This window comes from Podarcis vaucheri (assembly GCF_965113315.1).
Source record: "Podarcis vaucheri genome assembly, chromosome: 6".
NCBI classification, from domain to species: Eukaryota; Metazoa; Chordata; class Lepidosauria; order Squamata; family Lacertidae; genus Podarcis; species Podarcis vaucheri.
In genome coordinates, this window is record NC_138764.1 from 45,077,581 (window position 1) to 45,095,586 (window position 18,006).

The following is an 18,006-nucleotide window of genomic DNA, read 5'->3' on the forward strand; positions in this document are numbered from 1 at the left end:
ATGTATTTTCAAAGTCTAGCCTATCATGTTGTCTAGACTTTCCTAAAAATTGACACTTTTTCTTTTCACGTGTTCAAGTCTGCAAAAAAATGTTTTTAAAGAACAGGACATAAATGGTTGTGTATAACGTTTTGTTTACAGCGTATTACTGCACAGCTTTAAACAGCATCAGTTTTGTCCCTGGTTTGTTTGTGGTATTGTTTTATTACATTTTTCATGCTGTTGTAAGCTGCCCTTTGGACCCTGACAGGTCAAAAGGCAGAATATACATATCTTAAATAAATAGATGCAATTACCATCATGGAGTTGGATGCTACTTCAATGGCAAAAGTGTTGAGTCCTCTATTACTGACACAGTTTCTACTTTGCTCATTGTTGAGGTGAATTACTGTTTTGCTTTCAGACTGTTAAGAGAAAAGCAACTTTAGCATAAACACATTTAGAGCAGTATCAATCCATGGGATTAATATTAATGACACTACAAGAAAAAGCAAGACCATTAAGAAATTATCTAAATACGGTCCATTGAAAAGATCATAAACCTAGTATTAGCTATGGGAGTTCTGCTTTTAACTCAAGCTATACAGGGCAGTGATTTTCAACCCCCTTGAGGCCCAGGGCCCATCTTTAAATTCAACCAGCAATAGCAGATCAACTTATTTTTGTTTTGCTTCTTAAAAACGGTGTATGGCTTTTTATGTCCCTACCTCTAGCCTTAAAAAAACCCAGTAAGAAAAATAAAATAGTGGTTTGTTCCAGTTGTGTCATGGTCTATCGCCGGCAGTTCAGTACTGCCAAAGGCTGGTTTGGGAGTTGACTGTCCAAGGAGATCATGAATGTTTGTGAATGTCATTATAGGCCAATAATTCTCAGGCTCCAGGGCTTATTAGTGGGCATCTGTGTATTTTTAGGTGTTTTGAAGAGATAGAAACTCACTGCAAAGGCTTAAGAGGAAAGCAAAGTTGAACTTTAAATTAAAAGTTGCTTGGTTCCTCAGTAGTGCAGTGGCTGAAACAGAAATATCCAGGCATTAAACCATCTCATGCAGGACAACCTGCATGGTGGTCATAATGGCCCTTGAATAACCAACAAGCATTATTATTATCATCATCAATATTGTTTGTTACATTTATTTCCCACCTTCCCTCCAAGGGGCTGAGGACAGCATACATGGTTATCTTCCAATCCATTTTCTACATATGTTCTTCACATCAACAGATTTAAAATAAAAAATGGAGCAGATTTATAGTCTAAGGCAGGATTGTTGGCAACTAAGTGGTTAAAGCTGTTGTAGAGGGAAATATAGACAAGAGAACCTTTGTTATTTGGACTACTCAGGTTTAAACGGATTGCCATTTGTTATAGCATGTTTTAGTAAACAAAGTGCTTAGAAATATTTTATTATGGTAAGCATATTTTATCGTACGCACAAGGTTCTTAAATTTCATTTGTAAAGAACACTACAGAAAGTTTGGTCTATTTGCTTTTATCTGTTACTGAGCTAATGTGATATTGATTAGCCTGGATAAATAATTAAGTATAGAGTACACTGAAGACTAGCTGTTTGCTATTTTCCTTTTTTCATTTCTTAATATTTCATTGCTTATTTGGAATGGAATTCGTCGGCAATAAAATGTTTCACTAATATGGATACTGAATATATGAAAACTTGTAATGAGTTGAAATAAACCTAGTAAAGATAAATTGCAAAATATACAATGGAAATGCCCAATATACTAACTTTTCTAGTTCCTGAATATATACACAGAAATCAGGAAGGAGAAATGAAGAGTGTTCATTAGGCCAATTCACATGATCCATTTGATCCTTAAATTCAAACCTGTTCCCTTTCTTTGCTGTAAACCTAGTATAAATCTGGATATGGTGAACTGGTCATTAGGCAGGCTCCCCACCACCCACGTCCAGATTGACAACAATCATCAAAGGGGAGAGCCTATCACAGGTTTGCCGACAATCTAGGCTACAAGTGGGGAACTTACCCTGCATCCTACCCAACTTTGAGATGTAGCTGGAGTCAATCACCTGACAACATTAAGATGTCAGGCAGCAACTTGAGAAGAGATCACCTATGAAATCTATTTACAAGTGGTTTCAATAACAAGCTGTTCTGCAAAGGGACTTCTTTGCAGAGCCAAAGGACACTTGAGAGCCAGTGTGGTGTAGTGGTTAAGAGCGGTAGTCTCGTAATCTGGGGAACCGGGTTTGAGTCTCCGCTCCTCCACATGCAGCTGCTGGGTGACCTTGGGCCAGTCATACTTCTTTGAAGTCTCTCAGCCCCACTCACCTCACAGAGTGTTTGTTGTGGGGGAGGAAGGGAAAGGAGAATGTTAGCCGCTTTGAGACTCCTTAAAGGGAGTGAAAGGCGGGATATCAAATCCAAACTCTTCTTCTTCTTCTTCTTCTTCTAATTGATGCCTCTCTGGGCCCATCAGCTGACTTGAGCTGATTAGTAAACAGGCAAGAACACCCAATTGGCTCCACTGGAGTGCCCATGCAGCTCTGACCTTGCCATCGCCCTGCCCCACCTTTATCCTGTAAACAGCATTGACACAGTCAGGAAGGCAGCAACATAGCACTGTCCCATTGACCCAGACACACCTCATTTCCTGGCTTTGCTTGGTCAGAATTTACTGCTTACTGCATGTCTGGCTTCAATGTGAGAGTCCAGCTCAAGTCATTGACAACAAAGACCCTGAACTAGAAGGGTTAGATTGGTCCCAGTCTGACTGTGAAAAGTCAATGGTAAAAATACAAAAAGAATTTGTAAGGAAATGCTTATGTAAGGGCTGTTCCTGTTATATATATTTCATACAATACCTTGTTTCCAATAACAGATGTGATCCGTGTATCACTTTTATAAGTGTAAATAACTATATTTTCACTGGCATCCATCGGCTTAGCGTCTCCTTTATTAGCCACGCTCATACAAATGGCTGTCTTAAGTTGCTCACCACCTGCTTCCAGACAAACAGGTTGAATCCTGGGTTTGCATTTTTCTGCATAGATGCGAATGGAAAAGGGGCATGCCTATAAAGAGTGGGGGGGGGACATGTGTTATATCTATCATTGTAGATATCATATTTTGATCTATTCAATGAAACCAAATTTAAATTTTTGGATAGGGGAATCTGAAAATGATCTTAGACCTGTTCTATTTGATGACCTAAAACTGCAAGATAGGCACAGCAATTGGTTTTAAAAGCCTTGAACGCTCCTTCCCTGGTTAGTATAAGCTATGATTGTGACAATGCTACATAATGCTCCACTACAGTTAATGCTTACAATGGAGCAGGGAGCAGGCTGCTGTGCTCCCCTGATGACTGAAATGGACCTTTATCTTATTTCCAAGCTATAATTGGGAACTACTTATCCTTACATGGCCATGGACAATATCTGAAGAGGTGGCATATGCATATGCATGCCAGAGAATATTCTGAGCTTCAGTTTTCGCTTCATCTGAAAAGCTGCTTTGCCTCTTTGGCCAAAGGAACTGCTGCAGCAAAAACCACCACCCAAATGCCAGCTGCACTGTTTTTGGATTCCATTCCATATTGTCAGTCTCATTAGTCCCTTTTACCCGCTGGACTGGAGAAAGTTTTGGATACTTTCCCTTTGGGTAACAGATGTGATGCCTTTCCTTTGGGTATCTATATGACACATAAACTATAAATTAATTTGTTATTCAACATCTTTATGAATGACATGGATGAAGGTATCGAGGGATGCTCATCAAATTTGCAGATTACACCAAACTGGGAGAGGTAGCTAAAGCAACAGAAGTCAGAATCAGGATGCAAGGTGACCTTAACAGATTGGAGAACTGGCCCCAAGCTAACAAATATGTCTTCAATAGGGACAAATGTAAGGTTCTACAATTAGGCTGGAATAACCAGCTGCACAAATATAAGATGGGGGACATCTGGCTTGCCAGTAGTACTTGTGAAACGGGTTGAAGGGTCTTAATAGACCACAAGCTTAACATGAGTCAACAGTGTGATGCAGCAGCAAAGAAAGCTAATGCTATTCTAGGTTGCATCAACAGAAGCATAGTGTTTCGATCAAGGGAAATAATAGTACAATTCTATTCTGCCTTGATCAGATTACACCTGGAATAATATGTCCAGCTCTGGGTGCCACAATTGAAGAAGGATATTGACAAGCTGGAACTTGTGCAGAGGAAGGTGACCAAGGGTTTGAAAATCAAGCCTTATGAGGGCCAGCTGAGGGAGTTTCAGGGAGCCTGGGAAAGGGAAGCTGAGATGAGATATGATTACCTTCTTCAAATATCCAAAGGGCTATCACATGGAAGATGGAGCAAGCTTTTTTTCTCCTGTCTCAGAGGGTAGGACCTGAACCAATGGCTTCAAGTTACAAGAAAGGAGATTCTGAGTAAACATCAGAAAGAACTTTCTGACAGCAAAAGTTGTTCAACAGTGGAAGCGACCCCCTCGGAAGTTGGTGGACTCTCCTTCATTGGTGGTTTTTAAAGCAGAGATTGGAGGGGCACCTGTCATGGATGCTTTAGTTGAGATTCGTTCATTGCAGGGTGTTGGACTAAATGACCCTTGGGGTCCATCCCAACTCTTCAATTCTATGATTCTATGATAACGTGCAAAGCTTGAAGCACATACTTACATTACAACTTTGTAACTGGTTCAACCTAAGATCAGCCCAATGCAGCAAAAACATTACAATTTCACATTGTGGCTACTTCCCCCTCACCTTGCCCAACATTTATCATACCTCAGTCAGTTCCAATGCTTTGTTGTAGCCCATTGACTGCAAAGTCATCCAGAAGCTGCTAAGATCCCTGCCTTGTTGACTGGCTTCCATGAGATTCAGATCCATAAATCCCTGTCTTGTGAGTTCATTGTTCTTCATATCAAAATTCTCTATTTAATAAGAAAACATAAGGCAAATATTTTCACAGGCTACAGTGGAAACGATCAAAATTGCCTGTATTCAGGAGAAACAAACATTGGATTTCATCCCTTGGCCCTTCCCATCCCTCTTTTCCTTCCGTTGTTTGCCACCCTAGCTTTTCTCTTCCTTCCTTTCTTCACATTGTCTCCTACTGTAAGCTCCTTTAGGCAGGCCTGTGTCTTTTTGATTTGTGAAACTCTGTGAAGAACCGGCACTTTGATGGCAATGTTTGCATCAGCAGTGGAGAACCTATGGCCCTCCTAATATTGTTGGATTGCAACTCCCATCATCCTCAGCCATCAAGGAAATAATAAGGGAAGACAGGAGCTGTCGTATATACCAGATTCCCCAGCCCTGGTATATATATGTCAGTAATTATAAAGATTTTGCATCCTTGTGTTTCAGAAAATTTGTTATGAAATGTATACATGACAAAGTTATTTTTTGCCTTCACTGAAAACTCAATGTCAGCTTGCCAGCTGTATGCGTTGCTGCACTTAGCAGAAAAACACTCCCAGCAGCCAGCCATAAATTCCTTTCTTTATTTTCTTCAGACAAGATTACATGCCGAATAAACAAAGCGACCCCGTACAAGTTGCTCTAACTACTTTCTCTTTTCCCTCTCCCTCGAGACCAACAGAGCCAATGGCTCAGCCCCTTCCTGTTTTCCCCTGTGACGTGGATCTCCTTCTCTCTGAAGCAACCCTTCCTCCCCAGACTCACTATCCTCTTCTCTGTCTTCTGAGGAGGACTCAGTACTGATCAGTGGGGATCGTTCCCTGTATCCTCTCATTCTTTCCTCCCTCGCTGCCTGCAGTTCCCTGACACTCAACATGCAAGAAATGACAAATTTAATGAGTTTCTCTTGAAATTATTTGAGGCAGTGGGTGGAGTTTTATCAGCAAATCAATAAAAACCTTGGCCACAAATTGTGGTTCGTTGTATGGTCTCTTATGGCTTTCTTCTTCCCAGGGCAAGCAGGGAAGAGCAAATTGGCCAAGATGGGCACATTCATGGTAAACTATTAACTATGATATACTGTGATGCATGAAAGAGGCTAATGGCCAATCCCCATTTTTGGAAACAGCAACCTAGATCAGTAGTAACTTCAATTTCTTCAGCAACAAGAATAAACAAAATATTGGCTTTTAAATCAGTGGAAGACAAGGTATTGCAAAGTAAATGAATACAGTATATAAACAATGTCTACAGTCTTCTGCCGTGTATAATTGTGGAGCGGGAACCAAGTGGCAATCCTTGGTATGAGAATTGGATTGATACAAGAATGCCACTATTTTTATCTATGAAATTACCATTCACTTTCATCACTGAGAGAGGCTTTTATGTTATGGATGCTGTGAGCTCATATCTTAGATAAGTTTGATTTTTGAAAAGTAATATGGTTCCAATAATATTCAGCAAATTCTTCTAGCAAATTTTTGCTAGAAAACCAGGTCATCAAGCAAATACAAAATTAAAATGTTCTTAAAGCACAGAATATTTAAAAATGGATTTCTCATCTTCATTACAATGCTAATTCTTTACTATGTATTATTTAAAAGAGATTACCAAATGAATAAATCTAAGGGTTCAGGTGCTATTATAAACTGCTTGAACTTTGTTCTCAAGATTTATGAGGTTCATCTGAACCCTCCAGCTGATTAATTGCCAAGTAATCTATTCACAGCTTTTGCTGTTGCTTCCTTTTGACGGGCCCGCTAATCTCTTCTAAGTATTGTTGCTGTGTTTGTTCCAGAAAATGTAAGAATTAATGAGGAAGGGATATACATTCCCTTGTTCTCTGACTTGTGTCCCCTACTCTCAAATATATAAGAAACCAAACGCACAAAATGCAAAGCCAAAGTTGAGAACTTTATGTCTGCCCAAAGGCTTGGGCATGTCCAGTGAGATTTTTATAATTCCCTTCTTTGAGCAACAGATTTTGAGATCTTCATGGAAGTCCCCTCAATTTCAATTTCCCTTGGGCATATGGAATTAGTCACATGGTCCTTTGGACTGAAGCCATCATATAAAGGATGTCTGAATTTGTGCTCCTTAATGAAAACATAAAAAGCTCTAAAGATTTTACAGAGTAATATGAAACAGGATCTGTCAAATGCTGAATATTTTAGCCGGAATTAACAAAGCACTGCAGCCTTTAAAACGTCTGTTTAAGCTGATGCAAGTCTACTGGTACACCTCATTAATTCCAGTTTCTATTTTGTGCTGTAATAATAACGAAGTTTCTCATAAGCATTAATGAATTTACCTTCATATCATCCATGTGCGAGATCATTTATTCTTAGCATGCAATTCCTAATTTGTGATACTGAAGGCCAAATAAGAAGTGACAATAAATTGAACTATGTCTGTGGATTATGAATAGTTGAATGCTTAGATGAAAGTCTCAGAAGGCATGCATGGTCATAGTTTTATCAAACGTATTTACAATCTAAAAATTCAAAACTGAGAACATACAGCACTCTGGATGAGTAAGGGCTAATTCAATTCTCTTCCATGTCAGGAAATGCAATTCCTGCCATGCATGAACTCATTACGCACTTCCCAACATTAAGGAGAATGAGGTGGCATGCATTTGTGCACACATGCTGAACAGACATAGTTTTCAATGCGGTTACGTGAACCTCCTCAAATTTTATTTGCAATGAAATATATCTACATATATAGGAACATTTATGCAGCCAGATTTTTCCAAAGGCGTGAACACATTATAAAACTTTTTTAAAAAATGCAGTTGACATGAATGAATGAATGATTATGACGACCAAGCAGCCAGCATAACATGGGCCTTTTCATGCAATCACAAATCTATTCTGCCTCCCTTCCCCCTTTGAGTGCCAATATCTAAATATTCTTTTTTATGTAATAGAACCTGTATAGCTCATTTGGTTAGAGCACAGTGCTGCTAATGCCAAGGTTGCAGGTTTGATTCCTACATGGGACAACTGAATATTCCCTCATTGCAGAGGGTCCCTTCAAACTCTACAATTCTATGATTCCACCCATTTTCTTTCTAAAAGTGGAAGACACTTCAGCACTGGATTTCAAAACATGGTGGACACTAGTAGCAGGACATTTATGTGGAGGAGGATAGTAGGTTATATGAATTCTCATTTTAACATGGAAAGCTCTGTCTCTATACCAGTCTAGAAGTAATTTAAAATAAAAAAGCTTTACAAAATAATGCAGGAAATGTGCTGGGAAGTATTTTGGTGAAGTCATGTATGTTAATCAACTGGTGCCTTTGACACAAAACCATATTTCTCCAGAGTCTGGAGTGGTGGCACAAAAGATTTGACTCTTACCTTTGTACAGTAGATTACATTCCAGCCATGCAAAAGTAAGAGGTTTATTCTCTCTCTCTCTCTCCATTCATACAAGCAAGGGGCATTATCACAATTCAAGCCAAACAACAACAGTTGAGGAGGGTGCAAAACAAATTCAGTAAGGGGGTGCGATCTGTGAAGGAAGCAAGGTCTGAGGAGTCTGAGGGCCACATTTGGTCCCTGGACCTGTGCTTTTCTACTCCTGCTCTGCACTGTAGAATATGTGCAGGAAAACATCACATTTTCCCATTAACAAAATATTGCTGCTTGAATGCTGGGGAAATGAAAAAGAAACATTACCTTAGGGCAAGGACATTTAGATCCCCTGCAACAAATGAATAACAACTGTACATTTACTGTGCAATAAAATGACCATCTGGAATGCCCCCCACAACTGACATGAGACTTACTGAAGCTGCAAGAGTAGAAGCCATGAGGAGATAAAGCAGTGGAGGGTTTGCCCCCTTTTTTTGTTATTCTCCAACATAACCCCCTATTAGGGACATCTTACAGTCTGACCTCAGGCAAGAGCAAAATAAAGCAAAAGGAAATGGGAGAGCTAGCAGGGAGACTGAAAATGACAGTCAGGGGACTGAAGGAGCTGCCTTTGATATTACAGAGATGCAAGCTAAAAGAAGAAAGAGGAAAGAAATGAATTTATGAAGTAATAGAAAGACCTCGTAACAACAGCACAAAGCAATAAGGGCGGGAAAGATGACAAAGCAATGTATGTCACACAGAGCTTAAGACAGTGAATTCTATGGTATATTTTCATTAGAAAAATAACGTTCCCCGTGAATACACCCAAACTACATTAACCGTTAACAAACTATATTGTTCCTTCCATGTAGCCTCATGCTAATGAACTGTGAATCTATGTAATCAGCATTTCTATTTAATCATATGATTATCTGAACAATGTTGCCAAAGGCATTCAGATAAATGACGCTGCACTTGGGCATAGAGAGGTTAAATTTGCATATAGATAATTTCAGTGTTACCTTTGCATATGGCCCAAGCTTCTTCATCACACTTTTCTCCACTAGTTCTCATTTCAAAGAAGTTGTTCTCTTCCAGGCTGAGAAAGCCATTCCCATCCAAATCAATCATTTCAAATATTTCTGATAAGGCTGCTCTGAAAGGTTGAAGAGAAAAAGCAGCTCAACAGATTGTCTGCTTCCTTCATTTCATCCCTTGGACTCACTCATCGGTTCATTTCAGGAGACTGATTTCTTTGGGAGACAATTTTTTCAGCAACATATTTTTGTTAAAATGTGAAGGGCCTAAATTTCACAAAAGCTGGCCTGCCTTACCGGAACTCTTTGGTAGCTGTGAATTCTCCATCTCCATGTACAAGTTTGGCTTCTCTTCTAATTTGCTTTTTTGATTTTCTGAATCTACAGCCTGTGGTGAAAGGAATTACCCAATAGACACCACCTTCAAGTTCCCCTCTCCAACCAAAAACCTACCACAAAGGAAAAAGATAGATGCAGGATGTTTTAGATTTCTGACTGCCATCATTCTTTCACCTCATACAAGCACAACAAGTATTTGAGTTGCTATCTTGTAGACCTTTCCCACAAGTAGATCACATAAATTAAAAAAGGAACTAGAGATAATAAAGTAAGAGCCAATGAAGTGCACTGAATTGAGTTCTGGACTCAGAAATGAGAAGCCTGTGCTCAAAAGCTCACACAGCATTGCTTCACCCTTTACGAGGCAACCTGGGTACAAAAGTATTTGCTGTAATAAATGCATAAAATGTGGAGGCGAGCTGCTCTCTATAAAGTAGATTGGAATGCAGTGGATTTGGGCCCAGTTCCCAGACGTGTCTTCTGGAAGTGAGCATATATTCATGTAAACTAACAAACAAATTTATTTTATTTTGGATGGCGGCAAGCAGATTGAGATTGAATCCTGACAAGTCAGAAGTACTGTTTTTGGGGGACAGGAGGCAGGCAGGTGTGGAGGATTCCCTGGTCCTGAATGGGGCAACTGTGCCCCTGAAGGACCAGGTGCGCAGCCTGGGAGTCATTTTGGACTCACAGCTGTCCATGGAAGCACAGGTTAAATCCGTGTCCAGGGCAGCTGTGTACCAGCTCCATCTGGTACGTAGGCTGAGACCCTATCTGCCCGTGGACTGCCACGCCAGAGTGGTGCATGCTCTGGTTATCTCCCGCTTGGACTACTGCAATGCGCTCTACGTGGGGCTACCTTTGAAGGTGACCCGGAAACTACAACTAATCCAGAATGCAGCAGCCAGACTGGTGACTGGGAGCGGCCGCCGAGACCATATAACACCGGTCTTGAAAGACCTACATTGGCTCCCAGTACGTTTCCGAGCACAATTCAAAGTGTTGGTGCTGACCTTTAAAGCCCTAAATGGCCTCGGTCCAGTATACCTGAAGGAGCGTCTCCACCTCCATCGTTCTACCCAGACACTGAGGTCCAGCACCGAGGGCCTTCTGGCGGTTCCCTCACTGCGAGAAGCCAAGTTACAGGGAACCAGGCAGAGGGCCTTCTCGGTAGTGGCGCCCTCCCTGTGGAACGCCCTCCCACCAGATGTCAAAGAGAACAACAACTACCAGACTTTTAGAAGACATCTGAAGGCAGCCCTGTTTAGGGAAGCTTTTAATGTTTGATGTATCACAGTATTTTAATATTCTTTTGGAAGCTGCCCAGAATGGCTGGGGAAACCCAGCCAGATGGGCGGGGTATAAATAATAAATTATAATTATATTATATTATAATTATATTTTATATGTTTATGTACCATTATATACTTAATGCTTAAGATAGTCTCTAAGTGGTTTACAAAGTAACAAATACAATATGTAAAACCTCAAAAACAGTGTGAACATGGGGAATCTCTCTCACCAATTGTAGTTTTTCAAACACTGGAGAAGACAGCAGGTTCAGAGCTAACTTTCAGTGAGAAAATTATGTGTGGCCTTAGGATTAAACTCTTTATACTCTGGTGGTCCTTGTACTCCTGCAACCACTTTTTGTAAACAAAGGGACGTGGCCAGTCCAAATATGTTTTGAATCCTATCCTTAAAGTCACATATTGTTTGACCTTGATGAAAAGGGGTAATAATGGCATTATATCACATACAAAACAGAGTACGCCAAATGTGGAGAACACTGCAATGGCCCTCCAAAAGAAATGTTATATTGAGGGAAGACATCAGCACTCTGCACCAGAAGCGGGTTACATATGTATACTTACTGTGCTAAATAAATAAATAAATAAATAAATTGGACATAGAAGGCCTGGGACTCCTATTTATACTTGGTTTAAGAGAGTTCATATCGTGTAGACCTTTCCCACATGTAGATCACATAGATTAAAAAAGGAACCAGAAATAATAAAGTAAGAGCCATAAGAGAGAATCCATCCATTTGGATTGACTCATATCTGGTATAGGAGGAAATAAAAGTAGTAAGTATTGATTTATCTTAGTATTTCTACTACACTCGCTTGAGGACAGTTTGGAAATTAAAATGAAAGAGTTCTGTTGCTTATTCAAGTCCACATTTATGTGTTGTGAAGGAAATCAACAGTCTTCTTAGGCCTAACCAACATAAGTAACTTTTTAAAGGGATTCTTCAGATTTTGGCTTTTATCGTCTGTTCACAGGGAAAATATTTGGAAAGTATATAATTAACAGTGTATTAATTCTCTTAGGAATAATATTACGTTTCCTTGACACTTCATTGATAATTTAGCTATTTTCTCAATGGCAAAGCACAAAGTACCAGCCATTTATAGATATCATCATTATTAATATGCTACATATATAAAGTCAGTAAAGGTAGCTTAAAAATGTCTATGACCTCTTTATTTCGTAGCTCAGTGAAGCCGACAAGCTGTATGTTTTCTTCAGTTTCATTTTCTTTGAGTATGTACAAAGCTGTGTCCACCACTAACCAAGGAGAGGGTTTTCCTATCAAAAAGCAAGAAAAATTGTACTAATAGTCAAAGATCTGTCATTAACTGAGTGATGTAGCTGAATACAGTGGTACCAAAAGAATCCATCGTGTTTTGCCCTTTATCATTGTAAAGTCTCACATGCAGTGTAAACAGTTGTCATGCATGTTTGTGATTGAATGCATGTTTGCAGCATAGAATCAATCAATCAATCAATCAATCAATCAATCTTTACTGTGGTCAAAGACCAGAAAGCTGCTGCTGTTGCTGTTAACAACAGCAACATATGCCGCAAATATTAACATTAATGTTTTTGGTTTGTGTTTTTTTTAAATGCTAGAACTAAGAATTTGCAACCCTGCAATGGTTACATTTTATCTTGGGCTGCTCCGTTAATCCCTTGTGCAGTTCTATTACAGGGACATCTCCCAGTTTTCAACCCCTAGTTGTTTTTTTAAAAAAGGTATTCCTACCTTCCATTTGGCGAAGGTTCACAGGATTAATGGTAATGCATACTGTAGATCTCTGAGATAAAAACAACTTATATTTATGACTAATTATCTCTCCATTTTCCTCTAAGAAGAAGCATCCTTTGGACTGTGCCTGTTGCCATTCCTAGAGACAAATCAAATAATTAATATAAAAGAAGTTACTTAATTCCTTGTAAGGCAGCGACTTTGCTAGTCACTCCTACCATCTGTTGGCCAAGTGGTTCTTTAAGTCTTAAAAGGTTAGTGTCCGATCTTTTGGAGGTTTATTTTCCAAACCTTATTTACTGCATAATTCTTTGGATAATTGGAAACTGGAACATTCCCCTTCAGAAATTTGCTTGCGACAACAACGTATCTTCTGATACAACTTAGAACAGTACTGCTAACAACAGCAATAATAACACTTATAAATTATATGGCACTTGGAGTGTTGAGAGTATGCTATGTACATCATCTCAGTCATCCCTATAACAATGCTTTAAGGTTTCCAGTTTTATCCCACATTACAGACGGGGTTGTTGCAGAGGATGAGAAAACAGTAACTTGCTAGGGCAACCTTGTAAATTCTTAGTTAAGACAATGTTTCAATCAGGGACATCTCACTATTCACTCTTGTTGAGACTGCACTATATTGGCTCCTAATATTTAAATGCTGGAGTGGATTTGTATGCCTCAAATAACAGAAAAATTCAGCTGCAATAATTCTGCAGAAAACACTGTCTATGTTGTGGAAAGGATTGAAAAACTCAGAAAAAAACCCTAACTCTAGCCTGTTATGCTTCTGAAGAGCATAAGGTGGTGCTACAGACCCTGTATCTACTTGTAAACCAATATAATATAGCGTTCTTCAAACTGATATTTGCACATTGTATGGCTCATTTCAATTTGCAGTGCAGAGTGTGACATGGGAAAGAACAAAATGTTGAATAATAAGGAACATCCACACTCTGAAAACTAAGATTAAATGGTGAAATGGCCATGGCTTTTTAGCTTTGGGCACAATCAAATCAGAGAAACCGCCATTCATTTTGCCTAAAATTCCCCATATATGGTCCAATGACTTGAACAAGGCTTGTGGCTACAAGCCTACTTACAGTTACTTTGGAGTAGGACTTGATACCATATATGGGATAAAGCTGCATGATGCCACTGTGTTTGTTTAAGAATAGAATAACTTTTTCTACATGCCCTGCTATTTGACGCTGCAGATTTAAATCATAGGAATGGTTATACTGGAAAAAGTATACTTGTCTATGCCTAAATCCAAGAGAAAAATTAACCCAAGTCAAGTGACAAATCATAAATGATGGCATCTACTGCTGTTTGCAATTAATTCTGGCATGGAATTCACCAAGTTTTCTGGTTTAAAATATTTCAGATGGATTTTGCTTTTTTACATATTCTTCTACATTTATTTAATAACAACCTATTTCTACATTCACTAGAACACTTACAGTATAAGGTGATCACAGGTTCTATTGCTCTTTTATATCATATTATTATGGAGTTGCCTATCTTCAGTACAGGACAGTTGACTAAGATGGATATTTTTGCAATTTATCACATACACTGCTCAACTTTATATAGCATAACTGGAAGGGCTCTACTACGAATGCTTTGCTGTTATTCTTATGTGGTAGACTGGAGGCAGAGTGGGGTTATAAGCATATAGATGAATGTTCCTCGTAATTTATCAAGCTTTCCCGATTGTCAGGGATGTCAGCAATTAGAAATTGCAATGGCTTGGAAATTTATCATATACTGTATTCCTGATTTTTTTGATTTGCCACATAACCTGTGCATGCTGCAATAACCAGTGTAAGGTAGACATCCAAGTATTATTTGGGTTTCAGCTTTCTGCTACACCTTGTGATGGGAAAGGAAATTCACATATATACCCTATTTGAAGCTGGGGACCACACAGTTCCCCATGTGCAGCAGGAGTCTGCTTTCCTTCTTTGTGTATTACATGTAGTGGGAAAACAGTTGAAGTGGAACTGGTACCTAATGGTTTGAGGGAATTGTAGTGCTCAGAAAAATACTGGAAAATATCCGGACACCCCTCAGCTGATCCTGTCCTTTCTAGCAGTGCCCACCTGTTAGGAAACCAAACCTTGTTTCGGAATACTCCTGTTCCACCTGCAAAAACACCTCATGCACAAATAACTATCAGCAGAATACTATTAAGAGATACACAATGGGGTGCAAGTCAAAAAAACAACGATGAACTTTTATTAGCAAAAAATTAATAGAAACCTACTCAGAACACTAATCTTTGGGAACTTCACTATTTAAGCAGGGGGTGGATCGCTCTTGTGATGACCAAACGGATCATTCGCTAACAGCTTAGAAAGCTAGTTTTCATTACCATCTAATAGGTTGTTGAAACTGAACCAATTACAACTAGTAGAAAACTACTGTATGTGTTTTTATAACCAACAACATATCATCTTTGAACATACTGGAATTACAGGCTAAATTGCATAGGGGTTTGGATACCTAAACACACAGAAAAAAATCCTTGGAGAGGATGCTTTTAAATTTTAATATAGAACAAATGTCACTGTCTAGCAATGTTAAAGATATAAAGGACTTCAGAGTTCAATAACAAATACAGAGTTGTTATTTGAAACAAAAATGTAACTCAAGAGAACAATCAGTTCAGTCTTCTAGCTGCAGTTATATTATGTGGTCATAACCATTCGTTCTCCCTTACACAGAGGTCTCAAGGTGCACATTTTTAATGTATCTTAGCAGTTTCCAGTTAATGTTTTATATTTCTCTAGCTATTATTTTCTGCTGAAAGAAAACTAGTAAAGGTTGAATCAGGAAAGGGAAAACAAAGGGAAAAGATCAATATTAACACTCTACAAATATTGACTTAGCAAAGTGACTTTGTTGTCTTTCTCCCTTAGGAATGGTTATTGAATGAATGACTTATTTAAAAGAAATTACTTGTAAAACTTATTAGTCTAAATAACAGTCAATATTTTCAGGCTACAGTGTATATTTACCAATTAATGTCTTCTGATCTGGGTACGTTTGAAGATATTTATTTCCAATTACCTTGCCTATAGAGGGTTGTGATATATAATCTTTCAGGCTACTTAAGCATTTAAAGTACTAATAAATTATTCAATTTTGCATTTCTCAAACAGTCATTAACAATTTTATCCAAGAGTGCTTTCCTTTATAGAAAAACATGTTTTGTTCTAGCAAAGCTTCACACCTGAAAAATGATCCTAAATAACGGGATGTCAGCAAAACCAACATTATATAAAAATGTTTATAGTGTTTTGCAACCAGAAATCTCTGTGTGCTGTGTTGCTGCCCTTGACAAGCAGTTAATAAAACATAAGCTATAAAAGAGAGAAAAATTGCTTTCTATTTAAAATGCAATGTCTATACCTGGTGAGGGGGAGCAAGAGTCAAATTAAATTAACGAAGTCTACCTTTGCAGCATTTGCCTCAATGAGCTTCGAATGTTTGTTGCTGCTGGCACCCATACTGATAGTGGAAGAAACAGATGCTTTGCAACTTGGAGCTGAGGAACATTGTGAAGAAGTCTTGCAGTGACCTACAATTGCAGAGTTTTATTTATAGCACCTTATTTATGAATATTTACATTCATCAAGTGAGAAAATAGATACAGAATGATAAATATACCTTATAGTAGTTAATCTGGTCTGGTAAACTGATTTGTGTTTTGCTGGGCCAATATATGCACGGGAAAAATTTGGTATCTGCTTTGATTTGCACTGAACCTGCCAAGTCTACTGGTAATGAATCTCCAACCAAGCAGCTGCCAAGTGATATTTGCACTAAAAGATTAGAGAATCTATCAAATCTATTAATTCAAACATTAAATAACCCATATCACAAAGTTGGTGCCATATAATACTGTGCTAAATCTTATCAGGGTAAGGCCAAATTTAAATTGTAAACCGCCCTTTTATTAAATAGAGTGGACATTCTGCCAGCTTTCAGTGAACCAGCCACTCATAATGCAGGAAAAGTTCATTTGCCAAAACACAACAAATGGAAGATCTCTGGTCCAAGGTTTGTTCTTAGCTTATTTGGAAAAAAAACAAACTGCAAGTAAGGTTCAGAAGACATGAAAGCCAAACTGTAGCTTGCTTCTTCGGTGGCATTGCAACAGCAGCAGAAGAGTGCTATTGGGATATGCTGTGTGAATGGGGTCACTCAAACATTAATCACTCATGCTAGAGAAAGAAAAATGCTGAAATGAGGGATGTAGCAAAACTTCTTCTGAGCCTAGGGCTTTGGAAATAACAGAGACATTTCTACCATTGATAAAGCAAATATTTTTAGTGAAATAAATGAACACACATTTCAAAAAAAAGAGAAAAAAATCTATATCCAAGGTGTCATGTAGAGGGGAAATGACACTCCATGAACTAGAGCTTTCTTGCTTGAAAAATTATTACCTCTTTTTAGCATTGGTTTGGATTCTGTTTTCCTTGCAGTTTTTGGTATTGTTTTTGGTATTAGTGATGTAGCCAGTTCTGATGAAGTCTCAAGTTGACTTCCAAACTGCTGACGCTTCAGTTTACTGTCAACCTCCAGTTTCTCTAGTGCGTTCTTCAGACATTGCTCATTGGTTGTCATATACAATTTACAAAACTGTAAACAAAACACACACACACACACCTTGGTCTCTTAAGCATTTTAGAAGGAAAATAAACAAAGGCACTACTAAGCAAGAAATAGATCAACAGATAAAAAATATTTCTTCTGTTAGTACAATCCTCATCTTGCTTTCATGAATCAAACTGACCACTCTCCAGTGGCACAATAAAATGGAGACATGATTCAAGGAGGAGATCACACCACTGAGAGAAAATAAAAATGAAAGGTACCCCAAGATAAGATTTATATTGTCTACCAGACATATTTGTGGACAGACTGGCTTTTTATGTCTAATTTTAAATGAAGGAGTTTTCTTTTCTTTTCTATGAGTCTAGATGGGAAACTTTAATGAACAACATAGTCATTTCAGATAAGGTAAACTCCAAGATTAACAAACTCCAGATAACACAAAATTAACAGTTGCATTTTTTAAAAGAACATTGCTTTAGCTACGGCCAGAAAGATAGTATTGTGATAGATGGCACTGCATACTTGTGAAAGTATTTGGAAAGAACAGCCTTTAATCAACACTTATTTTAACACATATACATTCCTTGTCCTATTTTTCTTTGTTAAAAAAGGGATGTTGTTCTATATTCACTGTGAACTCTTACGAGAAAAAGACATTGTCAATATAGCTCGA

At 38.4% G+C, this 18,006-nt stretch overlaps 2 protein-coding genes across 10 annotated transcripts in view; one reads left to right on the top strand and one right to left on the bottom strand.

Moving 5' to 3' along the window:
- EFCAB7 (EF-hand calcium binding domain 7) overlaps positions 1 to 18,006 on the bottom strand; it is a gene marked incomplete at its 5' end in the record, with an annotated part of 57,630 nt that overhangs the window by 27,518 nt on the left and 12,106 nt on the right. For 7 of the 8 annotated variants that reach the window (XR_014220935.1, XR_014220936.1, XR_014220937.1 and 4 more), the window contains 9 exons: positions 297 to 404; positions 2,839 to 3,048; positions 4,765 to 4,913; positions 9,293 to 9,426; positions 9,605 to 9,756; positions 12,129 to 12,238; positions 12,696 to 12,837; positions 16,166 to 16,290; positions 17,162 to 17,357. Coding sequence is in view for 4 of the 8 variants with exons in the window: in XM_082227599.1 (XP_082083725.1) it covers positions 297 to 404; positions 2,839 to 3,048; positions 4,765 to 4,913; positions 9,293 to 9,426; positions 9,605 to 9,756; positions 12,129 to 12,238; positions 12,696 to 12,837; positions 16,166 to 16,290; positions 17,162 to 17,357 (1,326 nt within the window). Of the gene's footprint in view, positions 1 to 296; positions 405 to 2,838; positions 3,049 to 3,542; positions 3,669 to 4,764; positions 4,914 to 9,292; positions 9,427 to 9,604; positions 9,757 to 12,128; positions 12,239 to 12,695; positions 12,838 to 16,165; positions 16,291 to 17,161; positions 17,358 to 18,006 lie in introns of those variants that run through there. The other variant, XM_082227600.1, reaches the window with a different exon arrangement.
- Positions 1 to 18,006, top strand: part of ITGB3BP (integrin subunit beta 3 binding protein) — an 85,564-nt gene that overhangs the window by 21,566 nt on the left and 45,992 nt on the right. The window lies entirely within an intron of this gene.